At 38.5% G+C, this 24132-nt stretch overlaps 1 protein-coding gene across 1 annotated transcript in view; it reads left to right on the forward strand.

Annotated features, from left to right (window-relative positions):
• The window catches only part of LOC111150993 (MIA family member 3, ER export factor), a 56677-nt gene that overhangs the window by 18392 nt on the left and 14153 nt on the right, over window positions 1–24132 (forward strand). The window contains 10 exon segments of the mRNA XM_022508674.1: window positions 11–156; window positions 16732–16863; window positions 20005–20026; window positions 20958–21046; window positions 21287–21364; window positions 21453–21563; window positions 22578–22649; window positions 22824–22928; window positions 23601–23723; window positions 23810–23921. Coding sequence (XP_022364382.1) covers window positions 11–156; window positions 16732–16863; window positions 20005–20026; window positions 20958–21046; window positions 21287–21364; window positions 21453–21563; window positions 22578–22649; window positions 22824–22928; window positions 23601–23723; window positions 23810–23921 — 990 coding nt within the window.

Genomic DNA, 24132 nt, shown 5'->3' on the forward strand with positions numbered 1-24132 from the left:
TCAATTTTAGGGATAATTACAACAGAAAGCAGTCCTGTTGATGCTGTTGATGCAAAAAAGCAACTAGAAACAAATGCTGAAGAGCCAGCAAGTGTCACACCTTTGGAAAATGCAATTCTTTTAATATATTCATTCATATTTTATTTAACTAAGACGGTAAGTTCGACATACATAGTTTCTTTAGATTGAATGTTGATTGATTACAGTTTTTGAGTTGATCTTGAGCATGAGGTAAAGAGCTTAAAATGTCTTTATGAAAATTTGTGCCGATCCTTTATGTTCGCCTCTGAAGCAAACCACAAGTGTATAATTTGATGAGTTCTTAGCGCAGTTCCACCCTTGGAGGGGATATGCGCTGTGTCAGTGCTGGGTGTAAAACATGGCTCTTCTCCTCCAAGACCTCTTAGTCTTCCAGGGAGATAAGGACTTCCACGGGAGGCATGGTATGGGCAGAAAGTATTTACCTGGTGGTAGAGTGAGGTGTTGGATAAGTTGATTCATCATGGTGGGAGGATGGGCAGAGAAGGTCAGAAATTAGCTCAGACGTGTTTTGGCGGGAGTTGAAGGACAAATGGGAGGTTGATGTAGGCTATTGCTAAATGGAAGGGATGGGAGGAGAGATGGGGGTGGCATGCAGTCAGGACGAAGAAGTAACATGGAAGCTATTACAAAGAAAAGGCCTTTTGGGGAAGCGGAGGAAGCCTTGCTGGTGTAGATAGAGCAGTCGGGGCGGGGGGCGGGGAGGGGCGTGGTCTTTGGAGGAAAGCTGGCCAACCGTAAAGGAAGTTGTGTATCATGACAGGTAGTGTTACATTGTTTGGGATGGGGATACTTGGAAGGTTTTAAGCAGGAAAAGGATGTGGTTAGATTTGTTTCTTAGAAAGAGCCACTTATGACACAGTATCTATTCAGATTTATCTTTCTTAAAGGAGTCATGATCCAGATGAGACATTTAATCTATCTGGAAGTAGATCTAAGCTTTTTAGGACTTAGCTCCCCCTTGTGGTATTTGTTGAAATTGGACATTTTTCTTGGTAAATTGTGGGAATGAGCAAGCTTTCAGAAGTTGGAGGCCAGGTTGTCCTTGGACCTGTAGAGAAAGTAACCTCCCGCACACGAAAATATTTTTCCATTAGGTTCTGTTATTTCAAGACTTGCGTAGGAAAGAGGTTTTTTGTTTTTTGTTTTTTTCTTTTTTCTTTTCTGTTCCATAAAAATGCATGAGTTTTGAGGCAGGATGATCTTGTTTCAAATCCCCAATTCATCCTTTAGAAGCTTGGGCAAATTACTAAACTTTGTGTAGCTGTCATACATCTTCCAAATGCAGATGATGCCTACTCTAGTTGTTGGAAGAATTAAATGACTCGATGATAAAGTGTCTAGTGCCATACCTGGCATTTTGTAGGATCTCACCCTCTGTGCACTTCTCATTTGGGTGGTCAGAGGGCAGTGTAAAGACATTAAATACCTGGGGAATTCAGGAGAAAGGCCACCAGGATGGGAAAGATTTTTCAGTTTTCTCTATGGCTGTGGTGGTTTGCAACCACCCAGGTAAATGTAGGTATGACCTGTGCAGTTAGAATAATGAAATTTTCAGTGATTAAGGCAATCTCCAAATTCAGATTTGATCATCAGGATGAATCCTTGTCACTTCAGAACTTTAACAGACTCCAGATGTGGGAGGAATTCTTTATTTTCTTTGTGGCTATGCCCAGAACCCTCTTCTAGGTCTGGGTTGGGGGACACAGAGGTTATATAGGACAGGGTCTCCACTTGTGGGATGGTAGGAGAAGACACAGGAACGGTGAGGGGAAAGGGCACAATGTTACAAAGCAACATTGACCTGAAAGGTGTTGTCAAGAAGGCATTTTGATGGCCCAGTATGTACAGAGTATTGTGTTAGGAGTACAAAATTCTAAGAGGTAAAAGACATGATTCTGATTTTGAAAGGGTTTAAGAAAATGGCATTTCAGATATATATGAACATGGGGGAAAATGGAAAACATTTGAAATCGTTTCCGTGAAGTATCAAACAGTATAGATAATTATTTGGTAGGGCTGGGGAGAAATGGGGTGCTGGCTTGTTCTGGAAAACTGAACCAGGAGGCAGATGCAGGGATCCCCAGGTAATAGAGTCTTAGAGCAGGAAGGGACCTTCGAGGGCAGCGTGGTTAGCTTCACAAATTGTAGTAGTTTCCTCTCCTGCACCCTGGCAGGTGGTTACGGGATCTGGGCATCAGCAGTTCCTAGCATGAGTGTCCTAACCTTACAAGGCCACTCACTGATTGCTCTCTTGGCATGTTCATTCTCTTATTGAATCCAGATTTTCTTCCACATGACTCCTAGAATTGAATTCTTTTTCTACATAATAACCCTTTAAACATTTGAAGTTATGCTTTACTTTTTTAAAGTGTTTTGTTGTGGAAAATTTCAAACATACAAAAGCAGAGACAATTGTAAAATGAGCCCATGAGCCCATTACCCGGCTTAACAGTAATTCCTTAGTATCACCCAAGGTTGGACACATTCGAAATCCCCTCCCCTGCTTTTTAAAAATTGCTCTTATTCAAATCAGGATCTTCTTGAGGTCCAGATGTTGTAGTGGGTTGCTATATATCTTAAAATCAACTTAAAATCAGATATAAATTATAGACAGTAAAGAGTACCCATTTTAATAATACAGCTCAGTGAGTTTTAACAAATGTATTCACTCATGTAAAAACAGTCATAACCAAGACATGGAACATTTCCTTCATTCACACAAGCTTCTCATGTACCTCCCCAGTTTATCTCCCTTACCACCTGCTCCTGGCAACACTTTTTTTCACTACAGATTAGGTTTTCCTGTTGTACAATTATAATTATAAAATGGGAGTGATACCTAGGAGTAAAACTGCCCAGCCAAATGGTCAGTTTGCTTTATCTTAAAAGAAGCTGCCAGACAATTCTCAGAAGTGTCCCAATGTCTTCTTCCGCTGGCAATTTATGACCCTTCCAGTTGGTCCCATATTTGCGAACACTTGGTATTACCAGTCCTAAATTGTAGCCATTCCAGTAGGCATGTCTTTGTGGTTTTAGTCGTATTTTGTGATGATTTATGATGCTGAGCAGTTTTCAGGTGGTCATATATTTTGTGTGTTCTTCCATGAAACAGCTTTTCAAATCTTTTGCCCTTTTTAAATTTATTTATGTATTTATTTTCATTTGCCCTTTTTAAAAAAAGTTTATTTATTTAAGCAGTTTCTATACCCAATGTGGGACTTGAACTTATTACCCCAAAATCAAGAATTGTGTGCTCTTTTGACTGAGCCAGTCGGGTGCCCCTCTTTTGCCTTTTTTTTTTTTTTTTTTTAAAGCTTTTATTTATTTGAGAGAGAGAGTGAGCTTGGGGGAGGCAGAGGGAGAGGGAGAAACAGACTTCCTGGTGAGTAGGCAGCCTGACTTGGGGCTTAGTCCCGGGACCTTAAGATCACAACTGAGCCAAAGGCAGACACTTAACCAACTAAGCCACAAGGCGCCCCTTGCCCTTTCTTAAACTGGGTTCTTTTCCTTCTAAATACTAAGGTCTAAGAGTTCTTCATATATTTTGGATACAACTTCTTTGTCAGATGTGTATTATGAATAATTTCTTCTGGTTTATTTCCTGGCTATTCAGTTTTTTGACACTGTTTTTGAAGAGCAAATTTGTAATTTTTTAAAAAAGTTTCTTTTTTAAGATTTTATTTATTTATTTGACAGACACAGATCACATGTAGGCAGAGAGGCAGGTGGCGGGGGGGGCGGGGACAGACTCCATGCTGAGCAGAGAGCCCAATCTGGGGCTTGATCCCAGGACTCTGGGACCATGATCTGAGCCAAAGGCAGAGGCTTTAACCCACTGAGCCACCAGGCGCCCCGCAAATTTGTAATTTTTTTTTTTTTAAGATTTTATTTATTTATCAGAGAGAGAGAGGGAGAGCGAGCACAGGCAGACAGAATGGCAGGCAGAGGCAGAGGGAGAAGCAGGCTCCCTGCAGAGCAAGGAGCCCGATGTGGGACTCGATCCCAGGACGCTGGGATCATGACCTGAGCCGAAGGCAGCTGCTTAACCAACTGAGCCACCCAGGCGTCCCTGTAATTTTGATAGAATACCATTTTGTTAATTTTTACTTTCATGGTTAGTGCCTTTTGTTTCCTGCCCAAGGAATCATAGGCCATTCCGAAGACGCAAATATTTTCTCATGTTTTCTTCCAGAAGTTTTATAGTTAATACTTTTCATGCTTAGATCTTTGCTCCATGTTGAGTTGATTTTTGTGAATGGTGTCACATTTTATTTTTTTCCTCCTATGGATATCCAGTTGCTCCTGTAGCATTCTTTTCCCTTGAGATTACCTTGGTACCTTGAGTTGAAATCAGCTGACCATATTTGTGGGTCCCTCTGGACTCAAATCTGTTCCATTGATTTATGTTTCTATTCTAAGATAATAACACACTTTTCTGATTAGTATAGCTTTATAGTGGGTCTTAGAATCGGGTAGTCCTTTGGCAAAATTGTTTTGGCTATCTTGGTTTCTTTGCATTTCCCTAGAAATTTTAGAACCAACAGTAATTTTTATAAAAAAAACTTGGTGAGATTTTGTTACTGTGTTGAATCTATAGATGAGTTTAAGAAGAATTGATATCAACAAATATTAAGGCTTCTAATCTAAGAACTAAGTTCATCTACACAGATCTAAAGAAGGTCTGTAAGAGACCTACAGGACACTGCTGAGAAACTTCCTTAGTCTCTGTGTACTGGTTTCATGCATATTGTTTACATAAGCTTGTGTTTTTTGTGACTTCTGATGTTGTAAATGGTGTCTTTCTTACATCTCATTTATAGTTGTTTTGTGTTTATAGAAATACAGTTGGTGTTTGTATATTGACCTTGTATCTTAATACGATTAAATTTATTAGTTGTAGGATTTTTTTTTGCACATTTCATAGGCTTCTCTGGGCAGATAGATGGTCATGTCATCTGTGAATAAACACACCTTTTTAAAAAGTCAGGTTAATTGAACCATGATTACTTTTAGTAAAAGTCACTCTTACTGTATACGGTTTGATGAGTTTTCACATTATTTCTTTAGATTTTTTTGTATCCCTCCTCTCTTGCCTTTCCTTCTTGGACTCTAATTACATGTATGTTAAGACCACTATACTGTTCCATAGGTCACTGAGGCCCTGTTCTTTTGTTGATTTTCGGTCTCTTACGTCTTTGCTTCTGTTTAGATATTCCCATTACTGTCTTCACATTCATTGACCTTTTGTGAAATTTTCATTTCTGATATTTTATTTTTCAGCTCTTAAAGGTGCACTTAATTCTATTTTGTATCTTCTATCTTTTGTCAATATGGTCATGGCTTTCTTTTAATTCTTAATATACTTCAAAATAATTCTTTAAAGTTCTTTTAAGCAAATTAATTCTGTCATCTCCGTTGCAACTTCTTGGTCTATTTTTAGAGATTGGTTTATCTCCTCCTCATGGGACATATTTTCCTGCTTTTTTACATGTCTGGTGATTTGTTGCTGGATGCTAGGCGCGGTGAATGTTACACTGTTGAGTACCTGCTTTATAGTGGCTTCCTTTAAAAAGTGTTGGAGTTTGCTTTGCCTGGACTGTTGTTACCTGGGGATCAGCTTGATCCTTTCTAGTCTTGTTTTTAAGATTTGTTAGGGATGTGTACGCAGTAGTCTTTATTCGAGAGTTAGAATAGCCCTGCTCCTAAGGCGTGATTCTCCTGGAGTCTGCTGAATGCCTTGAGCGTTCAGCAGGGTCAGGTTGCTCTAACTGGCTGGAACATGATTCGCCTCCCAGGCCCTTGTTCACTCTGGGAACTCTTCAGCTTCCAGGGTCCTGGAAGCCGTGCTTTTTGCCCATCCTCAGATCTTCCATTAAACATCTTACTTTATATAGGTGCTGCCTCAGATTCAGCGAAGATGGAAGGAAACCCCCTTGCAGATTTCTAGAACTCTTTTTTTGTAGTTCTCCTCTTTCTGGTGCTTTTCCTGGCCCGGTTCCCATACCTCAGTCTCCCTGAACTCTGTTCTCCGCCTCCTTGGCGAGATTGGGGGACTCACAGGGTTTCTCCCTCCCTGTACTGAGGCCTAGAAAGTGCCTCCTGGTAGAAAGCTGGGTGATCTCCAGGCTCACCTCATCTGTTTCTCTTCCCTCAGGGGTCACAGCTGCTTGCTGCCTGTTGCTCTCTACCTGATTTTCTGATTATTTCAGTGGGAAGTTACGGATATCATTTCCTCTGTAGATTTCTCCTTTTGTTTGTTTAGTGCTGTTGGAATGTATTTACTGCGGAAATAGGCTCGTTTAGCTTCTAGGGGTTATCAGGGTCTGTATCTTGCTAACCACAGCCTCCAATAAGACTGAACAGGTTTCCCTGGTTCTTTGTATTTACTGGGAATCAGTAGTCAGATTCAGGCTCGATATGATTGGCAAAGATACTTAGTAGGAGATGTGTACTTTCAGCAGGAGGTGTCTAATGACTAGATGCTCCTCTTTTTTTTTTTTTTTTTTTAAAGATTTTATATATTTAGAAAGAGAGAAAAAGAGAAAGAATGTGCACAGAAGCGGGGGAAGGGCAGAGGGAGAAGGAGAGAGAGAATCTCGGGCAGATTCTGCACTGAGTACAGAAAACAACGCAGAGCTCGATCTCATGACCTCTAGATCACGACCTGAGCTGAAATCAAGAGTCAGATCATGACTGAGCCACCCAGGCAGCCCTCTCCTTCCATTTTTGATGTCACTAGTCATTGGTGACATTGACTAAATCTGTCAATATATTATAGGCGGCAAAATGCTGATACGCTGATCATGTTGTTCCTGCTTCATTTAAAGGGTGGGATATTTCTCCAAAAAGAAGTTTATAATCAAGTATTCTTTACACTGAAATTTGGTTTGCATAGTTCAGGCAGTATAAATATTTGGTTCTATTTAAATAGTTCCCAGAATAATGAGTTGTCTTTGTGGCTTTATAAAAAGATGCCAAAGGGATTTTTTGGTGTGTTTCTTCTAACTCTTTCTGATCATTATGATGTCATGAATTTAAAAATATTTGGGGTGTTTTAATTAGCTGTAATTCTTATTCTTCTCAGTGTTCAGTTTCTCTGAGTTTGGAACCTCTTCACCTTGGCTTCTGGGCCTTTCTGACACCACCCAGTGGTCACTGATCCCTTCCTTGCTTTCTAGTGTGGTAAGATAGTCTAAGCTCATCTACATTTCATGCCCAGATCGTGAAAAAGTCCTTTCTCCAGGGAGGCCCTGATTCCTTTTGATGGGAAATGGTATTTAAAGACCACAGTCTCGGTACTTAGATTGTTTATTGCTTTTGAGTTGGCCAACATTTCTAGGCCTTTTCAGAGGACAAAGCTAGGACAGACATAGTTTTTGTGTGTGTGAACAGTCATCTTAGTGCCGTACGGATACTCCTAAAAGAAATTCAGGATGCTAGAGGGATTTTACTTAACCTCATCTATCTTACACATGTACTTTCTTTCTCCGGTGTTGAAAATCTCAGGTTTCCATGATGTCAACACATTTATTTTTTATTGTACAATATTCAAACAACTTTAAAAATACCTATATCAACACTATATGTTCAGTAACATGTTTGTTACTGAAAATGTTTTCAGGATGTTTTGCAGTTATTTTTGTTTTTAAGGTATATCCCTCTAGTACATGCTTAAAAATGATTCCTTTCTGTTCTCCTGCCATCAGTTTGATTCACAGTTAGCAACTGTTTCATTTTTGCTTGCACTTTTTAAGGGTTACTTTAAAATATTTTTTGTTTTGCTTTGTCTTGTTTGATAAGTATCTAACATATTTACAAGATCCAATGCCAGTTTATAAAACAATTTGTGAAACTTCAGAGAAGTCTAGGCTTTGTCTCAGTTCCATTGAACCTGTTATTACCCTCCTCTGTGAGTAATTTTAAAAATTAATTTCATTATCTTATTTAAAAATAAGCAAATGATTCTTGCATTTAGCCAAGATTCTGGCTTTATCTACCTTCCTTACTGAAACAACTGAAAAGGAAAAAAAAACCTAGACAAAATAAATGAAACTGTTTTCAAGACACCGGACATCAGGTAACAAAGGAGAGTAATTTCTGAAAGATAGCGAACTAGTGCTGTGAGCCCTGCAGTTATGGCTGCATACTGCACTGGAAGAGTTCCCTGGTTGTAACATAGACGTGAAGAACCCTGAATTGAGGAGATGGAGCTGAGAGTCCAGGGAAAGCGAGGCAGCTAGAGTTCATAGGGCTGAGTACCAAGGGGAGAACGCAGCACGGAGAGCGAACTGTGGGATCTGTGAAAGGTCCCCTTTGAGTATTCATCAGCATATGAGTTTGACATTATTCAATGTCAGAGAAACCGTCCAAGTGATTAGAGGGAGTAGTTCCTGACACAAGGCCAAGAATATACCTTATAATTCCAGGAGAATTGCATAAAGTACTCAGAAGGGTGTCACCTCAGACTAAATCTGCTCATCTTGCCTAACAAACCTTAAAAGCAAGATCCAAAAGAATCAAAGTATCTGAGCAAACAGAACAATGCTCAAGAATGTTTGTTATTATTAGTCAAGGTTCTCTAGAGAAACAAAACAAATATGGGACCCCCATACGCCGATGGATAAGTAGAAGAGGTTTTTTTTTATAAGGAATTGACATACACACAATTGGAGGCTGAGAAATTCCACAGTCTGCTGTCTGTAAGCTGGAGACCCAGGAAGGCATTGGCCTAATTCAGGCTGAGTCCAAAGGGGAGCTGATGGTCTGAAGGCCTGAGAACCAGAAGTACCAAGGGTGGAAGAAAAATGATGTCCCAGCTCAAGGAATCAGGCAGGAAGGGGTGAATTCCTTTCGCAGTTTGTTCTGTTCAGGCCCTCAATGGATTGGATGTTGCCTACCTATAGCGGGAAGGGCAACCTCCTTTACAGAGGACATCGTTTCAAGTGCTAATTTCACATGGAAACACTTTCACAGACACACCCAAAAATAAGGTTTAATTTGGTTACTCCATAACTAGAGGAGTTGACACAAAATTAACCATCACATTTGTTCATAATACATGACATCCAGTCAGAGGTTACCAGGCATGCAAAGAGGCAAGAAAATATAAACATGAAGAGGAGAAAAATCAACCCTCCAAAACCAACCAAGAACTACCAGAGATGTTAGAATTAGGCAAGGGTATTAAAATAGTTATTATTACTGTATTTCGGATGTTAGGAGTTAAGTGGAGACATGAAAGATTAAAAAAAAAAAAAAAGACCCAAATCAATCTTACAGGTTGACAACTGCAGTGGCACCCTGGTTGGGATGAATGCCAGACTAGACATCGTAGATGAAAAGGTTAGTGAACTTGAAGGCATAACTATAGAAGCTATCCAAAATGAAATACATAAGGAAAAACGACTCAAGAAAAATGATGAGGTCACCTGTGAGCTGTGAGACACTTTCAAGCAGCCTAATAAATGTAACTGGAATCACTAGAGGACAGGATAGAAGAGGTGTTCAGAAAAATATTTAAAGACATAATGACTAAAAATATCTAAAATTTATGAAAACTGTAGATCATATACTCAGGAAGTTCAATGAAACCCAAACATACGAAGCATGAAGAAAACTACATTGAGGTAATAATTAAATTGCCCATAATATGTGATAAAGAGCAATCTTAAAAGCAGAGAGGAAAAAAGGCATTTTACATAGAGGGGATTAAGATAAGGCTAACATCATGATTTCTTGTCAGAAGGCAAGGGAGAATACAGTAGAATAATATCTTTTAACATACTTGAACAATATTGTTGACCTATAATATCACAGCAAAATAATTTTGTAAAACAAAGATTGAAGATTTTTTCCCAATGTACAAGAGCTGAATGAATTCACCAGCACATCTGTGCCATAAGAGATGTTAAAGGAAGACCTTTAGGCATAAAGAAAATGACAGATGAAAATAGTCAAGCCATAGAAAGGGGGTGAAGAATGCCAGGAATGGTAACTGTGTAAGTAGTTATATAAAACCATTATTTTACTATTTAAATATCTTCAAAATTCAACTTTTTGTAGCATGGGTTTAAAAATATATAAAAGTAAAAATATGACAACAATAATATGAAGGTGAGGAGAGGAAGAAATGGTAATAACTCTTATAAAGTTCTTATGCACATGAAGTAATACAAGATCATGGGAAGGTAGACTATGGTAACGAAGAGCAGAATATATATGCTTTTTGAGTGCACATGGGGCATCTACCAAGACAAGTCATATTCTGGACCGTAAAGCAAGTGTTCAAAATACAGAGAGATTCAAATCAGACAAAGTATATTCTCTGGCCATAGTAAAACTAAATTAGAAATCAGTAATGGAAAGATCTCTTGAAAGTCCCCAAATATTTGGAAACCAACTGACATACTTCTGAATAACTTATGGGCCAAAGATATCTAAAGGGAAATCAGTATTTTGAGCTGAATGAAAATGAAAACACATATCAAGTTTGTGTAGTAACAGTAAAGCACTACTTGGAAATTTATAGCACTATTTATATTAGAAAAGAAAGGTCCCAGACTAGTGACCTCCATTTCTACTATTAGAGACTAGGATAAAGAGCAGATTGATCCCCTAGAAGCAGAGGAAAAGAAATAAAGAGCATAAATTAATAAAATAGAAAACAAAAGGAAAACCAATGGAAATAAAAGCTGGTTCTTTGAGATTAATAAAATTGATTAACCTGTAGCCAGAGTGATCAGGGAAATAAAGGAGGAGACACATTACCAATGTCTGTGATCATATGGGGACATCACTACAGGTTCTACAGAAATTAAAACAATAAAAAGGGAATATTATGAAAATTTATGTCACTTAATTTGACAGTGTGGCTGAGATGAAGAAATAGCATCTAAGACACAAATTGGAAAAGCTTCCTCCACAGACAAATGACCTAAATAACCTATGGCTATTAAAGAAATTGAGTTTATTAAAAATCTTTCTACAAAGAGAACTCCAGGCCCAGATGGCTTCACTGGTGAATTCAATGAAACTTGTTAGGAAGAAAAAAACTTATATAAACTCACTCTTAGAGAATTGAAGATGGGAAGATACTTCCCAATTCAAACCAGACAGAGATATAACAAGAAAAGAAAACCCCAGACCAGTATCCGCCATGAATGTAGGCACAAAAACTCTAAAATTTTTAGCAAATCAAACCCAACAACATATAAAAAGTATAATACATAATGACCTAGCATGGTTTATCCTAAGAATGCAAGATTCATTTAGCATTAGAAAATCAGTCAGTGTAAATAACATATTAACAAATTTAAAAAATAAAATCCAAATATTCAGCTCGAGTGAAAGCATTTGAAAAAAAATCAAATGTTGATTACTGATGCTAAAAACAATAGCAGCAAACTAGGAATAGAAGGGGGCTTAAAATAGCCTCTATGAAAAACTTAACTAACATCGTACTTAGTGGTGGATAATTGTCCCCCTAAGATCAGAAATAAGGATGTCCACGCTCACCACATCTATTCAGCACTGAAGTGGGGCACAGTGAGACAATGGCCAGTGTACTAAGGCAAGAAAAAGAAAGAAAGAGCATACAGATTGGGAAGGAAGGAGTAAAACTGTCTTTATCTGCAGACATTGAACATCTATGAAAAAAATCTGGTGGAATCTACAAAAAAGCTACAGTTTAGTAAGGTTGCCCGATAAAGATTAACATCTAAAAGCATCTGTATTTCTATGTACTAGCAATGAAGAGTTGGAAATTAAAACTAAAGTCTTCTGTGTACAATAGCATCAAAATATATGAAGTACTTAAGGATATATCTGGCAATACCGTGAGACTTATAACTGAAAACTATAAAATATTGCTGATAGAAAATTGAAGACCTAAATATGGAGAGATATCCATTGTTTGAGAGTCAGAAGACTAAATATTGTTAAGCTATCATATTGTCACTATGACAAACAGTGTGTTAAATATTAAGCTCCCCATTTTGATCCCCAGAGTCAACATAATCCTGATCAAAATCTCAGGAGGATTTTTTGGTAGAAGACGACAAGCTGATTATACAATTCATATAGAAAATTCCAAGGACCTTGAACAATACAAACATGACCTGATTTCAAGACTTACGATAAAGTTATGGTAATTAGGAGAGCATGGTATCAATGTAAGATAGACAAAAAGATCACTAGAATAGAATAGACAGTTCAGAAGTAGATCCATACATACCTGGCAATGGACTTCTGACAAAGGTAGAAACAAAGTGGAGAAAGAGATGTCTGTTCAACAAACAGGACTGGAACTATTGGATATATCCCTGTGCAAAAAAATTAATTCATAGCTCAGTCATAAACATAAATGAACTCAAAATGCTTCATTGAACTGAATGTAAAACCTAAAACCATAAAACTTACAGAAAAAAGTTAAGCAAAGACTTCTTAGATTTAACACCGAAAAAAGATTCATTCATAAAAGAAAAATTTGATAATTTGGATTTCATCAAAATAAAAATTCCTGCTTTTCATAATACACTGTTAAGTGAATGAAAAGACAAGGCACAGATTAGGAGAAAATCGTTGCAAAGCGTATATATGAACAAGGACTTAATATGCAGAATGTATAAAGAACTCTTAAAGCTCATTCATAAGAAATAAACCAGTAAAGTTAACACTTCACCAAATAAGATGTGTGCATAGGAAATAAGCACATGAAAAAATGCTCAACATCATTACTTCTCAGCGAAATGCAAATTAAAATCACCATGAATTATCATACATACTTATTAGAATGACTAAAATTAAAAAGAATGATTTAAATTAAAATACCAAGTATTGGAGAAGATGTGGAGAAGCTGGAAATATACACTTCTGGTGGGGGATGTACAGTGGTTCATCACCTTGGAAAATTGATTGTTAGTTTCTTAGAAAGGTGTATGTCAGATGCTCCAACCATCCCTTTCCTAAGCATGTACCCTTGAAAAAATAAATTCTGCATCTACATCCATGTACTTGTACATCAATATTCATAGCCTCTCTATTCATAAAAGCTAAAAACTGAGAAAAATTCAAATGCCCGTCAATAGCTGAATAAATAAACAAATTGTGCTAGGTCCATCCAGTGAAATTCATTCCATTCAGCAATGAAAAGGAATAGTTACCTATTGATGAATGCGGCAACATGGGGGAATGTCTGTGCTGGTGAGGTAAGCCAGGGAAGTAGGATACATGGTGATTATAAATTTCATATATAAAACTGTAGGAAATGCAAACTATTATGATAGAGAACTTCTGTTTGGACAGGCCCAGTCCGTAAGTGGCAGGAGGTGGGATGAAGAGACATGTGGAGGTGAAGGATATGTTCAGTTGGAATGTGATGAGGTTCTCACAGGTGTATTCGTGTGTCGAAACTTATCAGATTGTGCACTTTGAATATATGCCATTTATTGTATGTGAATTTTATCTCAGAGCCATAAAAAATACTTATTTGTCTCATTACTTTCTTACGTAAAAGTAGTATTCTACATTTTTCCACCCCTCCTTTAAAAAAAAAAAAACATTCTGGAAACCATACCCTAGCAGTATATAAAATTTATTTTTTTCCAGTTTCACAGTAAACTTCAGTGTATTCAGCACCTCTTCTACTGATGGACATTTTGGTTGGTTGTAGTCTTTTGTTCTTATAAATAACGCTGGATTAACATAGTTTTGTTTATATATCTATTTAACATTTGTTGTGTCCACAGTATCTTTGAGATCTTTAGAAGTGGGATTGTTGCATTAAAAGGTAAATACACAATTTGGAGAGATGATGCTAAATTCCCATTCATAGAGGTTGTGTCGTTTTGGGGAACGATGAGCAACATGTGAGAGTACTTGTTTCCCCTACATTCTCTCACCAATAGAGTATGTTGTCAGATGTTTTAGATCTTGCCAGTATAAGTGAGAAATGGTATCTCAGTGTAGGTTTAATTTGTTTTTCTTTTATTATGAGTGAGGCAGTGCATGTTTCCGTATGTTTGTGAGCTTTTCCTATTTCTTTTCCTGAGAACTGCTGATTCTTTTATTTTGGCTCATTTTTCTATAGGTTTGGGGCTGTTTTCTTCTCTGCTTACTTCTACAGTTCTTCATACTTTAGGAATATTAACTCTTTGTCTCTAATGTTACAAATATTTTTTCTCTGGTTGTCAAACTTTTTTGACATTTCGTATTTTTTTGCATGCAGGGGCTAGGCACATTTTTTATTTTCAAGTTGTTGGCAATTCTTTTCTCTTGGATTTTGGGGCATAATTAGGAATTTTGATCACTCATAATACATGGAGAAACTCACTCATGTCTCCTGGTACTTGTTTTCATTTTTTACATTCAGGTTTCTGATCATTTGGAATTTATCCTTATGAAAAAAAATCCAATTTTAACATTTTCCATATGGCTTAGTTATACTAATGTCACTTATTAAAGTCTTCTTCCCCAGCTGACTTTTATTATATTCTAAATTTTCAGTGCAGTTGGGTGTATTTTTGGATTTTCTGTTCTGTTCATAATCCATCTGTATTCTTGGGTCAGTTCCCTACTGTTTTAATTGTGTGGCCTGTTTTCACCTCCCCTCCCCACCTCCATTGCTCTTCTTTTTGAGGATTTTCCTGATTGTTCTGAATTTTTATATTAAACTGGAAGACATACCTTTAAAGATTTACAAACATCATTGTCCCTTTTACATGTCCTCAGTTTTTTCAACTTTTATTTATTATTTTTTCTTTAAGATTTTATTTATTTATTTGACAGATCACAAGTATAGAGGCAGGCATGGGGGGGGGGAGGCTCCCCGCTGAGCAGAGCCCCATGCGGGGCTCGATCCCAGGACCCTGAGATCATGACCTGAGCCGAAGGCAGAGGCTTTAATCCACTGAGCCACCCAGGCGCCCAGTTTTTTCAACTTTTAGAACGTGCCTATGCATATTCCCCGTCCTTTTCCAAAAGTCACGTAACTATAACCTACGGGACCCTTGGGTATGGTGTGGTAATGACGTGGCTCTTTAGAAGAAGCCTTACTCCAGAGCACCAGCAGGAATGTGAGACAGCGTGAGCCTGTGGACTAGGAAGGGGAAAGCGGAGCTTCGGGGAACTGGAGATACTCGGGCAGCCAGGCCTCGCTCTGGAGAACCGGGGAGGGTGTCTTTACTCGGGGCGTGGGAGAGGCTGCTCTCCCGTCTGGGCAGTGGGACAGGTGCCTGCGGTCTCGGCACGCAGTGTCACAAGGCTAGCCTTGAGGGGCATGAGCGGGAGGTTTCGCTCCAGTCCCAGCCCCTGCTCCTCTGACACGGAGGCCCCAGCTCCTGCGGCAGGTGAGGCTTCTGTCAGCGCGCCGCCTTCCGGCGGCCGCTCCGGCGACCGTTGGTTCCGTCCGCCGTGGCCCCGCCTACCGCGGGCCGGGCCTCCGTAGGCGCCTTTACGTCATAAAAGGGGCATTGTCTGATGACGTATTTCCTGGAGGCGTACGGCAGAGAGTGCCTTCGCCTGAGGAAGGCGAAGTTCACTCCCAGTGGCCGCCTCCTCCGCCGGATCTTTTCCGGGGGAGGAAGCGGTGGGAAAGTGGCCTTCGGTGCTGTTCCGAGGGGGGAACGTGCCGTCTCTCAGCTGCCCCCTCACGATGGACTCAGTTCCTGCCACTGTGCCTTCTGTCACCGCTTCCCCCGGGGACTCGGAGCTTCTGGGACCCCTGTCGGTCCTTTACGCAGCCCTCATAGCCAAGCTACTGGAGGTGAGGCTCCCCATGACCAGGGAGGGACCCCAGCTCCGGCAGGCGGGTAGACGAGTTGTGAGCGGAGTTGGCGCGCTGACGGGTGGAGGGAGAACTGGAGTGGGTCGGGGCCGAGGCAGGCAAGACGTTGCAGTGCTGTTTGGGGAAGCCGGGGGGAGTGATTTTAAGGTTTCGTCCCCTGTTAATTTTTTACTGATTTCTTAGATTGTAGCAGGCGCTTTGTTATTTTCCGGTAGAAAGTCACGATCTCTTGGGGTCCTTTTCTAGTGACCTCTGGCATTGTTTGGGTTGGGACCAGCATGGTAGCTGTGTGCTCGTAGAAGGTGGGACAGTGTTTCATACAACTGTATTCAAGGAAGCGTTTAAAATGCAGGCACGGCGTTATGTAGAAGACGGTTACATTCAGAGCCGCGGTCTGGACCAGTTACGCGGAGCCGTCTGAGCTTACTCAGCTTTTTTTATGTAACAGTAGAATAAAGATGGAAAATCTTAGAGGAGAAGCACATTATTTGGGTTATTCGCTATCATTTTGCTTTTATTTGCCGCCATACAAATTGATTTTCTCTCTAGGGTGTTCAATATTGTGTTTTATGTGGCTTTTTAAGTTATGAGTTAACTAAGGAAAGTCTGATCCAAAGAGATTAGACGTGTCCAAGACGACATGATGTGGTAGGTCCTGTTGCAAACTGGAAGTATGTGTTCAGCGTAAATACATTTAGATTCATAATATTCAGAAATACTTGAAGCCAGACAAGAAATAAGAGGCTGCCAGTATCCCATCTCTATTGAAGCAGTGGAAGCTACTAAAGAATTTTGAGGGGGTAGTTACCTGGTGGAGGTCGGTTTAGAATTTCTGTGGATGGTTCTTTGTGACTGTTCTGTTCTAAATTCTTCATGGATTCTTGTTATTTCCAATATTTCTGTTTCAGTTAGTCGCAACATTGCCTGATGATGTTCAGCCTGGGCCTGATTTTTATGGCTTGCCATGGAAACCTGTACTTATCACCGCCTTCTTGGGAATTGGTTCATTTGCCGTCTTCTTCTGGAGAACTGTCCTTGTTGTGAGTAAATTAAACTTGCACTTTGACTCATCAAGACACCAGATATTTTATAATCGCTAGCCCTCCCTCTTGTTTCTTTTTCATTTACAAACACGAACACAAATGCTTCTGATCTCAGCTAATCTTGTGAAGTAGTTCAGTATAATCTTTGTTGGTAAAGATTTAGGTGAACAAGACAATATGTATAATTTTAATGGGAAAACTTCAATTTATAAATCTTAAATTCTAAACATTAAATGTATATGTACCTACTTGGGCACATGTATAGGTTCCTAGTAGAACTGGCAAGTCTTAGAGCCATCTTGAAAAGCAGTTAAGTAGTATGTATCAGAAGCCTTAAAGTTTTCATATCCTTTTATTATCAAGCCATGTGTAATTAATCTGTCCTAGAGAAATAACCAGTCATGCATTAAAAGTTTTATATGAGTGATCATGAAACTCTATTTTTTGAGTGAAAACTTGGTGCAAACTAAATGATCTGCAGTAGGGGAATTGTTAAATTATTGTACATCCATATAATAGGATACTAGGTAACTCTTGAAATTTATGTTATTTCAAAGATACAGGGGCCCAGAAAATGTTCACAATTTAATATTAAGTGGAAAAAGCAGAAATCAGGACTGTAAAATACAAACTGTATGTTGTATATATAATTATATAAAAATAGATGTGTACACAGAAAAAAATGCTACAAGAGAACAAAATAGTAAAATATATATCTAGGACCCTAGGTAATTTTGCAGTATTTTTCTATGTGTTATCTGTTTCACAGATTTTTTGTTTTGTTTTGTTTCACATATTTCCTAACTTGATCATTTGCTATTGGACTCATAAAATACCTTCTTATTTGGAAACACAGATTATGTAGTATCCAAAGACACACTATTAAAATTTTTATTTCTTCAGAGTCTCTTCCTGTGCAGAATTTGTCTTTTTTGCTTATCTATATATGTATGCTCGTATGTACTCAGTCTTGTGACTGTATTATGTCTTTTTGTTTCATAGTTATCTAACATAACTGGAGAAGAAATCTTGGGTGAATGAGCTTTGCAGATGAAAAGCTTTCAGTTTCAGCTGAAGCTTAACAGTTGAAGTAGCCAAAGCATTGGATGCATGTCTTTCTAAGATTCTTTTTCTGATTTCTTAGTTTGATCAGACATACCATTGTTCGTAAGCTTTCTCTCCTTGTACAAGTGATGATAAAATCACTTAAAAAGAAGGGTCATTTGCCTGGATTCCTGGGAAGAGTCCTCTGATCTCATGGGACTTTTCCTCAGATGGAAGGGGAAAGGGAACATAGAAAGGATGAGTGGAAGGGGGAAAAGGTGAAAACGTTTTTTCATTTCCCACTCTTGTTTCTCCCATCTTTTTTTTTTTTTTTTTTTAAAGATTTTATTTATTTGTCAGAGAGAGAGAGGGAGAGAGAGCAAGCACAGGCAGACAGAATGGCAGGCAGAGGCAGAGGGAGAAGCAGGCTCCCTGCTGAGCAAGGAGCCCGATGTGGGACTCGATCCCAGGATACTGGGATCATGACCTGAGCCGAAGGCAGCTGCTTAACCAACTGAGCCACCCAGGCGTCCCTTGTTTCTCCCATCTTAAAAATCCCAACACCTGTGTACATTTTCACAGGATGATGCAGCCTTTATGTCCTAACTGCTGTTTCTCAACCTCAGCAGTTGACTTTGGAACCTTGGTCCCTGCTCTCGTTTGCCTGCTTCTTCCTACCTCCTCCCGCCTACTGATGTGGGTGAAAGGAGGACTTACTGTCTCATTAACAAGGCTGTGACATTAGAAAAACAGTCCTTTCTTTCCATGTTGGAACTCTGAATGCATTTTCCAATAACAACGTTATTATACATGCTGTTGGATATTGTAATAATAATGAGATACCATGGATGATTTGTGGACTGATCTGAGTATTTCATTACCATTTATAACTTTTGAAAGTGGAAATAAATTCTGGGTTACAAAGACTTTCAATGATGTAATTTTTTAAAAAATTGAGTACTGCTTAGTTTCTTTTTTTTTAAATAAGATTTTATTTGTGAGAGAGAGAGAGTGCAAACTAGGGAAGAGGGGCAGAGGGAGCAGCAGACTCCCTACTGAGCAGGGAGCCCGACTTGGGGGCTTGATCCCAGGACCCTGAGATCATGATTTGAGCCAAAGGCAGACACAACCAACTGAGCCCCCCAGGTGTCCCCTGCTTAGATTTTGCAACCCTGTAATTCAGTGCTGTCTTTAGAGAGGATTTAGAGGTTAGTTGTCATTTCTCTTGTTGCTTGTGCCTTTTCCTCTAGCAGCCTTCTTTCCTTTTCAGGTTGATGACCACTATGTTTAGGGGTTTTGAGAAAATCCGATGACCTAGCGTAATTTTTAGATCTCTAAATTCAGCCAGTTGCTAACTTGTAATAGGACTTCACAGATGTTTTCTGGTGAGGGAGAGAGACATATCTTAGTGCAAAGATTATGCCTTTAATTTTGTTTCCTGAAAGTGTCTTTGAATGATCATTGTTTCTGGACTTCATTCTCACTATTTGGGGTTGTCAAATAAATGATTGGGGTAAAAGAAGCATTGATATATTTAATATGAAAATATCCATTTCCATTATTAAAATTAAGTGCTTAATAAGATTGGTGCTCATTTAATACATAAACATATCTTTATTTGCAAAATGATGTATTCACTTTAGTGCTTCTACCAGAAATTGTGAGGCATCCCTACCAATTACATTTGAAATGCTTTTTTAAAAAATATTTTTTTATTATTTTTTAAGATTTTATTTATTTGTTAGAGATAGCATGAGAGGTCACGAGCGGGGGATGGGGTAGTGAAAGAAGCACACTCCCTGCTGAGCAAGGAGCCTGGTGTAGTACTTGATCCCAGAATCCTGGGATCATGACCTGAGCTGAAGGCAGATGCTTAACTGACTGAGGCACTGAGGTGCCCCACATTTGAAATGCTTTTTAATCTTCTTTTATTTTTTAATTCAGTGGATTATTACAGTGAACCAAACTGTTTACTAAATTTTCATTTTGTTATGATTTGACTATTGTAGATAATATTTTCATAATATTGAAATACTGTAATATTTCTGTTATTAAAATATTTTGACATCTAATTTAATTTTATTTTTCTTCTAGGTAAAGAGTAGAGTATATCAAGGTAAATACTTAAGCTTATTCTGTTGTTTGTACTCTTCCCTCAGTACTAGTGTTTGATATGAGTTTTATGTACGCTAGAAATAGATACGGTGACTTCTGATGTCTGATTGACTTACTCACTCCTGAACATTTTACTAATCCTAGTTGCTAGCTTGGATGACAGAGTGTAGATAGTGATGCTACCAACTGAGATAGGAGGTGAAGTGGAACAAATTGTGGGAGGAGGAAGATGATTAGTTTGATTTGGGGCAGATTGGCTTTGTTGACTTACTACAGATTTATTGCATATGAACAGTGTTCCTGAGCTAATGGTTTGATCAATACAGTAAATATTTAAGTATATAATTTGAGGAATAGAGATGTAAATCAGTGTGCTTGTATTTTTTGTCTTTTTCTTTTTGCGAATGACATATATTTGAATGATCACAGTTTCTGAGAAGAAAGGTACACCATGAAGGGAAGGATATCAAGCTAAAAATACTTTATTATATTTCCTATTTTTGAAATAAATTGGAATCTCACTGAAGGAAGGGTCCTTATTATATTTTTCTTTTTTTTTATGTATTTACTTATTTTAAGATTTTATTTATTTGAGAGAGAGAGAGGTTGAGAGAATGAGCTGGGGGAAGGACAGAGGAAGAAGCAGGCTCTCTCTCTGAGCAGGAAACCTGATGGGGGTTCTGGGATCACGACCCAAGCAGAAGGCAGACACACAACTGACTGAGCCACCCAGGCGCCCCTGTTTTCCTTATTTTAGTAGTATTTTTACACCCTTATTTGCCATGAACTGCAGGTTGCTTTCTCAAAAGTGTAATAGTTATGTTAAGAAGTTCTTTTCCTCATAGTGCTAGGTAAATGTGCTGCTAATACAATGGGTTATTTAGTTTTACTTAGTTCTCATAATAATCTTATGGATTTCCTCTCCCCTTTAGTTACTGAACAGCAGATTGCTGCAAAGGTGAAGAATATCATGAAAGAAAACGCAGAACTTGTACAAAAGTTGTCAAATTACGAACAGAAGGTATAATTACTCTTTCAATATTTTCCCCTCATGATTCCAGCTTGAATTATTTCCTCCTCTGTTATGGTGCAGTTATTATGGTATTTTAAAATTTCATTATTTCCTATGAGCCATCCAGATCTGAAGTAATCATCGTATGTGTAAAGTACATCTTTCTTCTCTAAGGGGTTACCTACTCAGATAAGTTTTGATACCCCTGTGATTTATAGTTCTGAATTCTGTGTGCTTTATTTTAAATAGATTAAGGAGTCAAAGAAACATGTTCAAGAGACTAAGAAACAAAATATGATTCTGTCTGATGAAGCAATTAAATATAAGGTAAAAATCCTTTCTCTCTTTGAGATTACATTCTAAAAACAAAAAAATAGTGAGTAGTTACTATTTATTTTAATGTCTCTTTTAATAGGATACAATCAAGAAACTTGAAGAAACTAATGAAATTCTGGATGATACAGCTAAAAATCTGCGTGTTATGTTAGAATCCGAGAGGGAACAGAATGTCAAGAATCAGGACTTGGTAAGGGTTTTATTACAAATCGTTAACTGTAATTTAGCTTTCAAACTGTTTTGTAGATAGGGTGGAATGAACTCTGCATTTTCCCAGGGTGTAACCAGAGGAGGATTGGGAGACAGGGAAGTTGAACCTATATCCATCTGTCTTCATGGAATCTAAAATGCTAATACCACAAGCTGTTATTTTCATGGTCCTAGGAAATATTTTTGTCCTCAGCCCTGGATAATTTCTGTATTGCTTGGCTCTGCCATCTGAAACATGTAGCACAACTAAGAAACCGTAGCCCTGTTGAACAGTTCTAGTACTTTGTTTTGTTTTGCATGATTCCTTTTAAAAACAAGCCTTTTAGAACCGTTTAAGAACTACAGCGAAGTTTCAGAGAGTTCGCATATGTTGCACACCCAGCTGAGCTTGTGACCTGGCTGACCAGGTATTTGCCAGGTTTCTCTACTCTCAGTAGACCCATTCCCACTCTTGGTGTACTGTTCACTTCTGAAGGAAGTACCTATGCCCAGCCTGGGATGAAAAGAGTGAAGAGTATGCTCCACCTCCTTAAGGAGGCAGTACCTTGACAGATTATCTGGAATTCTTCCATAAGTGAGATTTGTCTGTCTGTCTGTCCTCAAGTCCAACCATTTTTAGTTCAGGCAAGAGAATTTTTAAGGTGACCTTGGGGATTTTTTTTTTCTCTGCCAGTTGATTTCAACTGGACTACTTGAACATTTCTTTTCCTTTCTTTTTTTTTTTTTTTCTCCCTGCTTTTTTTCACCTTTTTGTCTGGTCATCTACCTACCACGTTAGCAAGGAATGTCGTAGATGCACGCAGTTAGAGCTCCAGTTATTTTTTTTCTTACCTCTTTATAGTCTTGACTTTTCTCCCCAGCTAACACTGAATCACCTGCTTTTACCTGATATGTAGGCGATGGCTCTGGGATAGCATTTCATCTTTTTAGCACATATCCTACTGTTTATACTAAAATCCTAATACATTTTTTGTGTTCTTCTTCCATATGGCAGATATCGGAAAGCAAGAAATCTATAGAGAGGCTAAAGGATGTCATTTCAGTGAATGCCTCAGAATTTTCAGAGGTAAAGCTGCCTTTAATTCTGCAAGATGTTAATAAGGTGTCTTAGTTTTGTTGAGGAGCAAACATTTAATATGTGCTAGAATTTGCAATAAATGAAAACTATATGATGTCTAATTGGGAAAGTGTAATACCCCTCCTTTGGAATTAACTCACTAATAGGAGTGTTTTGCATTAGGTTCAGATTGCGCTTAATGAAGCCAAACTTAATGAAGAGAAGGTGAAGTCTGAATGCCACCGGATTAAAGAGGAAAATGCTAAGCTTAAGAAGAAGAAAGAACAGGTAAAGAAAAGTTAATGTCCTAGATTATGTGGATGAAGGGACCGAGTATCATTACCCCTTAAGTATCTTTTCTCAGATCTGTTTTTAAGGAAATGAAATATGTATGCAGAATTTTATTCTTAGATATGCAAAGTTTAAGCTTCCAAAATTGAGTGCATGTATATATTCTCCATCTGTTCTAGATTTTCTGTTCTTATCTATAATTTCTTATAGCTGTCAGAGTGTTTTTAGTCTTTGTCTTGTCAAATACCAACCAATTATTAACTTGAATAGCCTCAGTGGGGTGATGGATTTGCTTCTTGACCAAAGAATTATGAATTTTAACCCTTTTTTGAGCAATTACTGCTTCACTGACAAAAGGAAGGTTACATGATCTGGAGTGTGGACATGGGAGATAGTGAAATGTGTTCTGTTCCTGTGAAAGTGAATTATTTGAATGGGCTGCAGTTTTCTGCAGTAACTGGGTTGACTTCCTCGACAGCTCTCATCTCATGTGCTTACTGCACATGAGGGTAGGAGCCACTCTCCCCTCTCCCATCACGAAGGCCTCAGTCCATAGTGACAGGCCAAAGAATAGCATGGCTCCCTGCTTCCCTGTCTCATTCATATATTCCTGATGTGTCCAGTGCAAGAGCCCTAGCCTTTGGAAATTCATGTGTTTTAACTTTTCAGTTGCAGCAAGAAATCAAAGACTGGAGCAAATCACATGCTGAGCTCAGTGACCAAATCAAAGCATTTGAGAAATCTCAGAAAAATTTGGAAGTAGCTCTTACTCACAAAGATGATAATATTAATGTAAGTTTATTCTCTTGACTACATGCTTAATCCTCATGAAATCTATTTGAGAAGCTCTTTCTAATGTCCCTTTGCTTCTTTTCTAGGCTTTGACTAACTGCATTACCCAGTTGAATCTGTTAGATTGTGAATCTGAGTCTGCGGGTCAGAATAAAGGAGGAAGTGAGTTAGATGAATTAGCAAATGGAGAAGTGGGAGGTAAGTTTGGTTTCAGGGAGGTTGGACCACTTTTTGTGTTCCTGTCTTTAAGTACACTAATGCTCCTTTTGGCTGACTAACTTCCTCTTTTTTTTTTTTTTTAAACGATTTATTTATTTTAGAAAGAGCAGGGGTCAGGGGAGAGGGAATCTCAAGCAGGCTCCCCACTGAGCAAGGAGTCCAATGCAGAGCTTGATCTCAGAACCCCAAG

The sequence above is a fragment of the Enhydra lutris genome, unplaced genomic scaffold, assembly GCF_002288905.1.
Source record: "Enhydra lutris kenyoni isolate GAN:26980312 unplaced genomic scaffold, ASM228890v2 scaffoldscaffold25, whole genome shotgun sequence".
Lineage (NCBI taxonomy): Eukaryota > Metazoa > Chordata > Mammalia > Carnivora > Mustelidae > Enhydra > Enhydra lutris.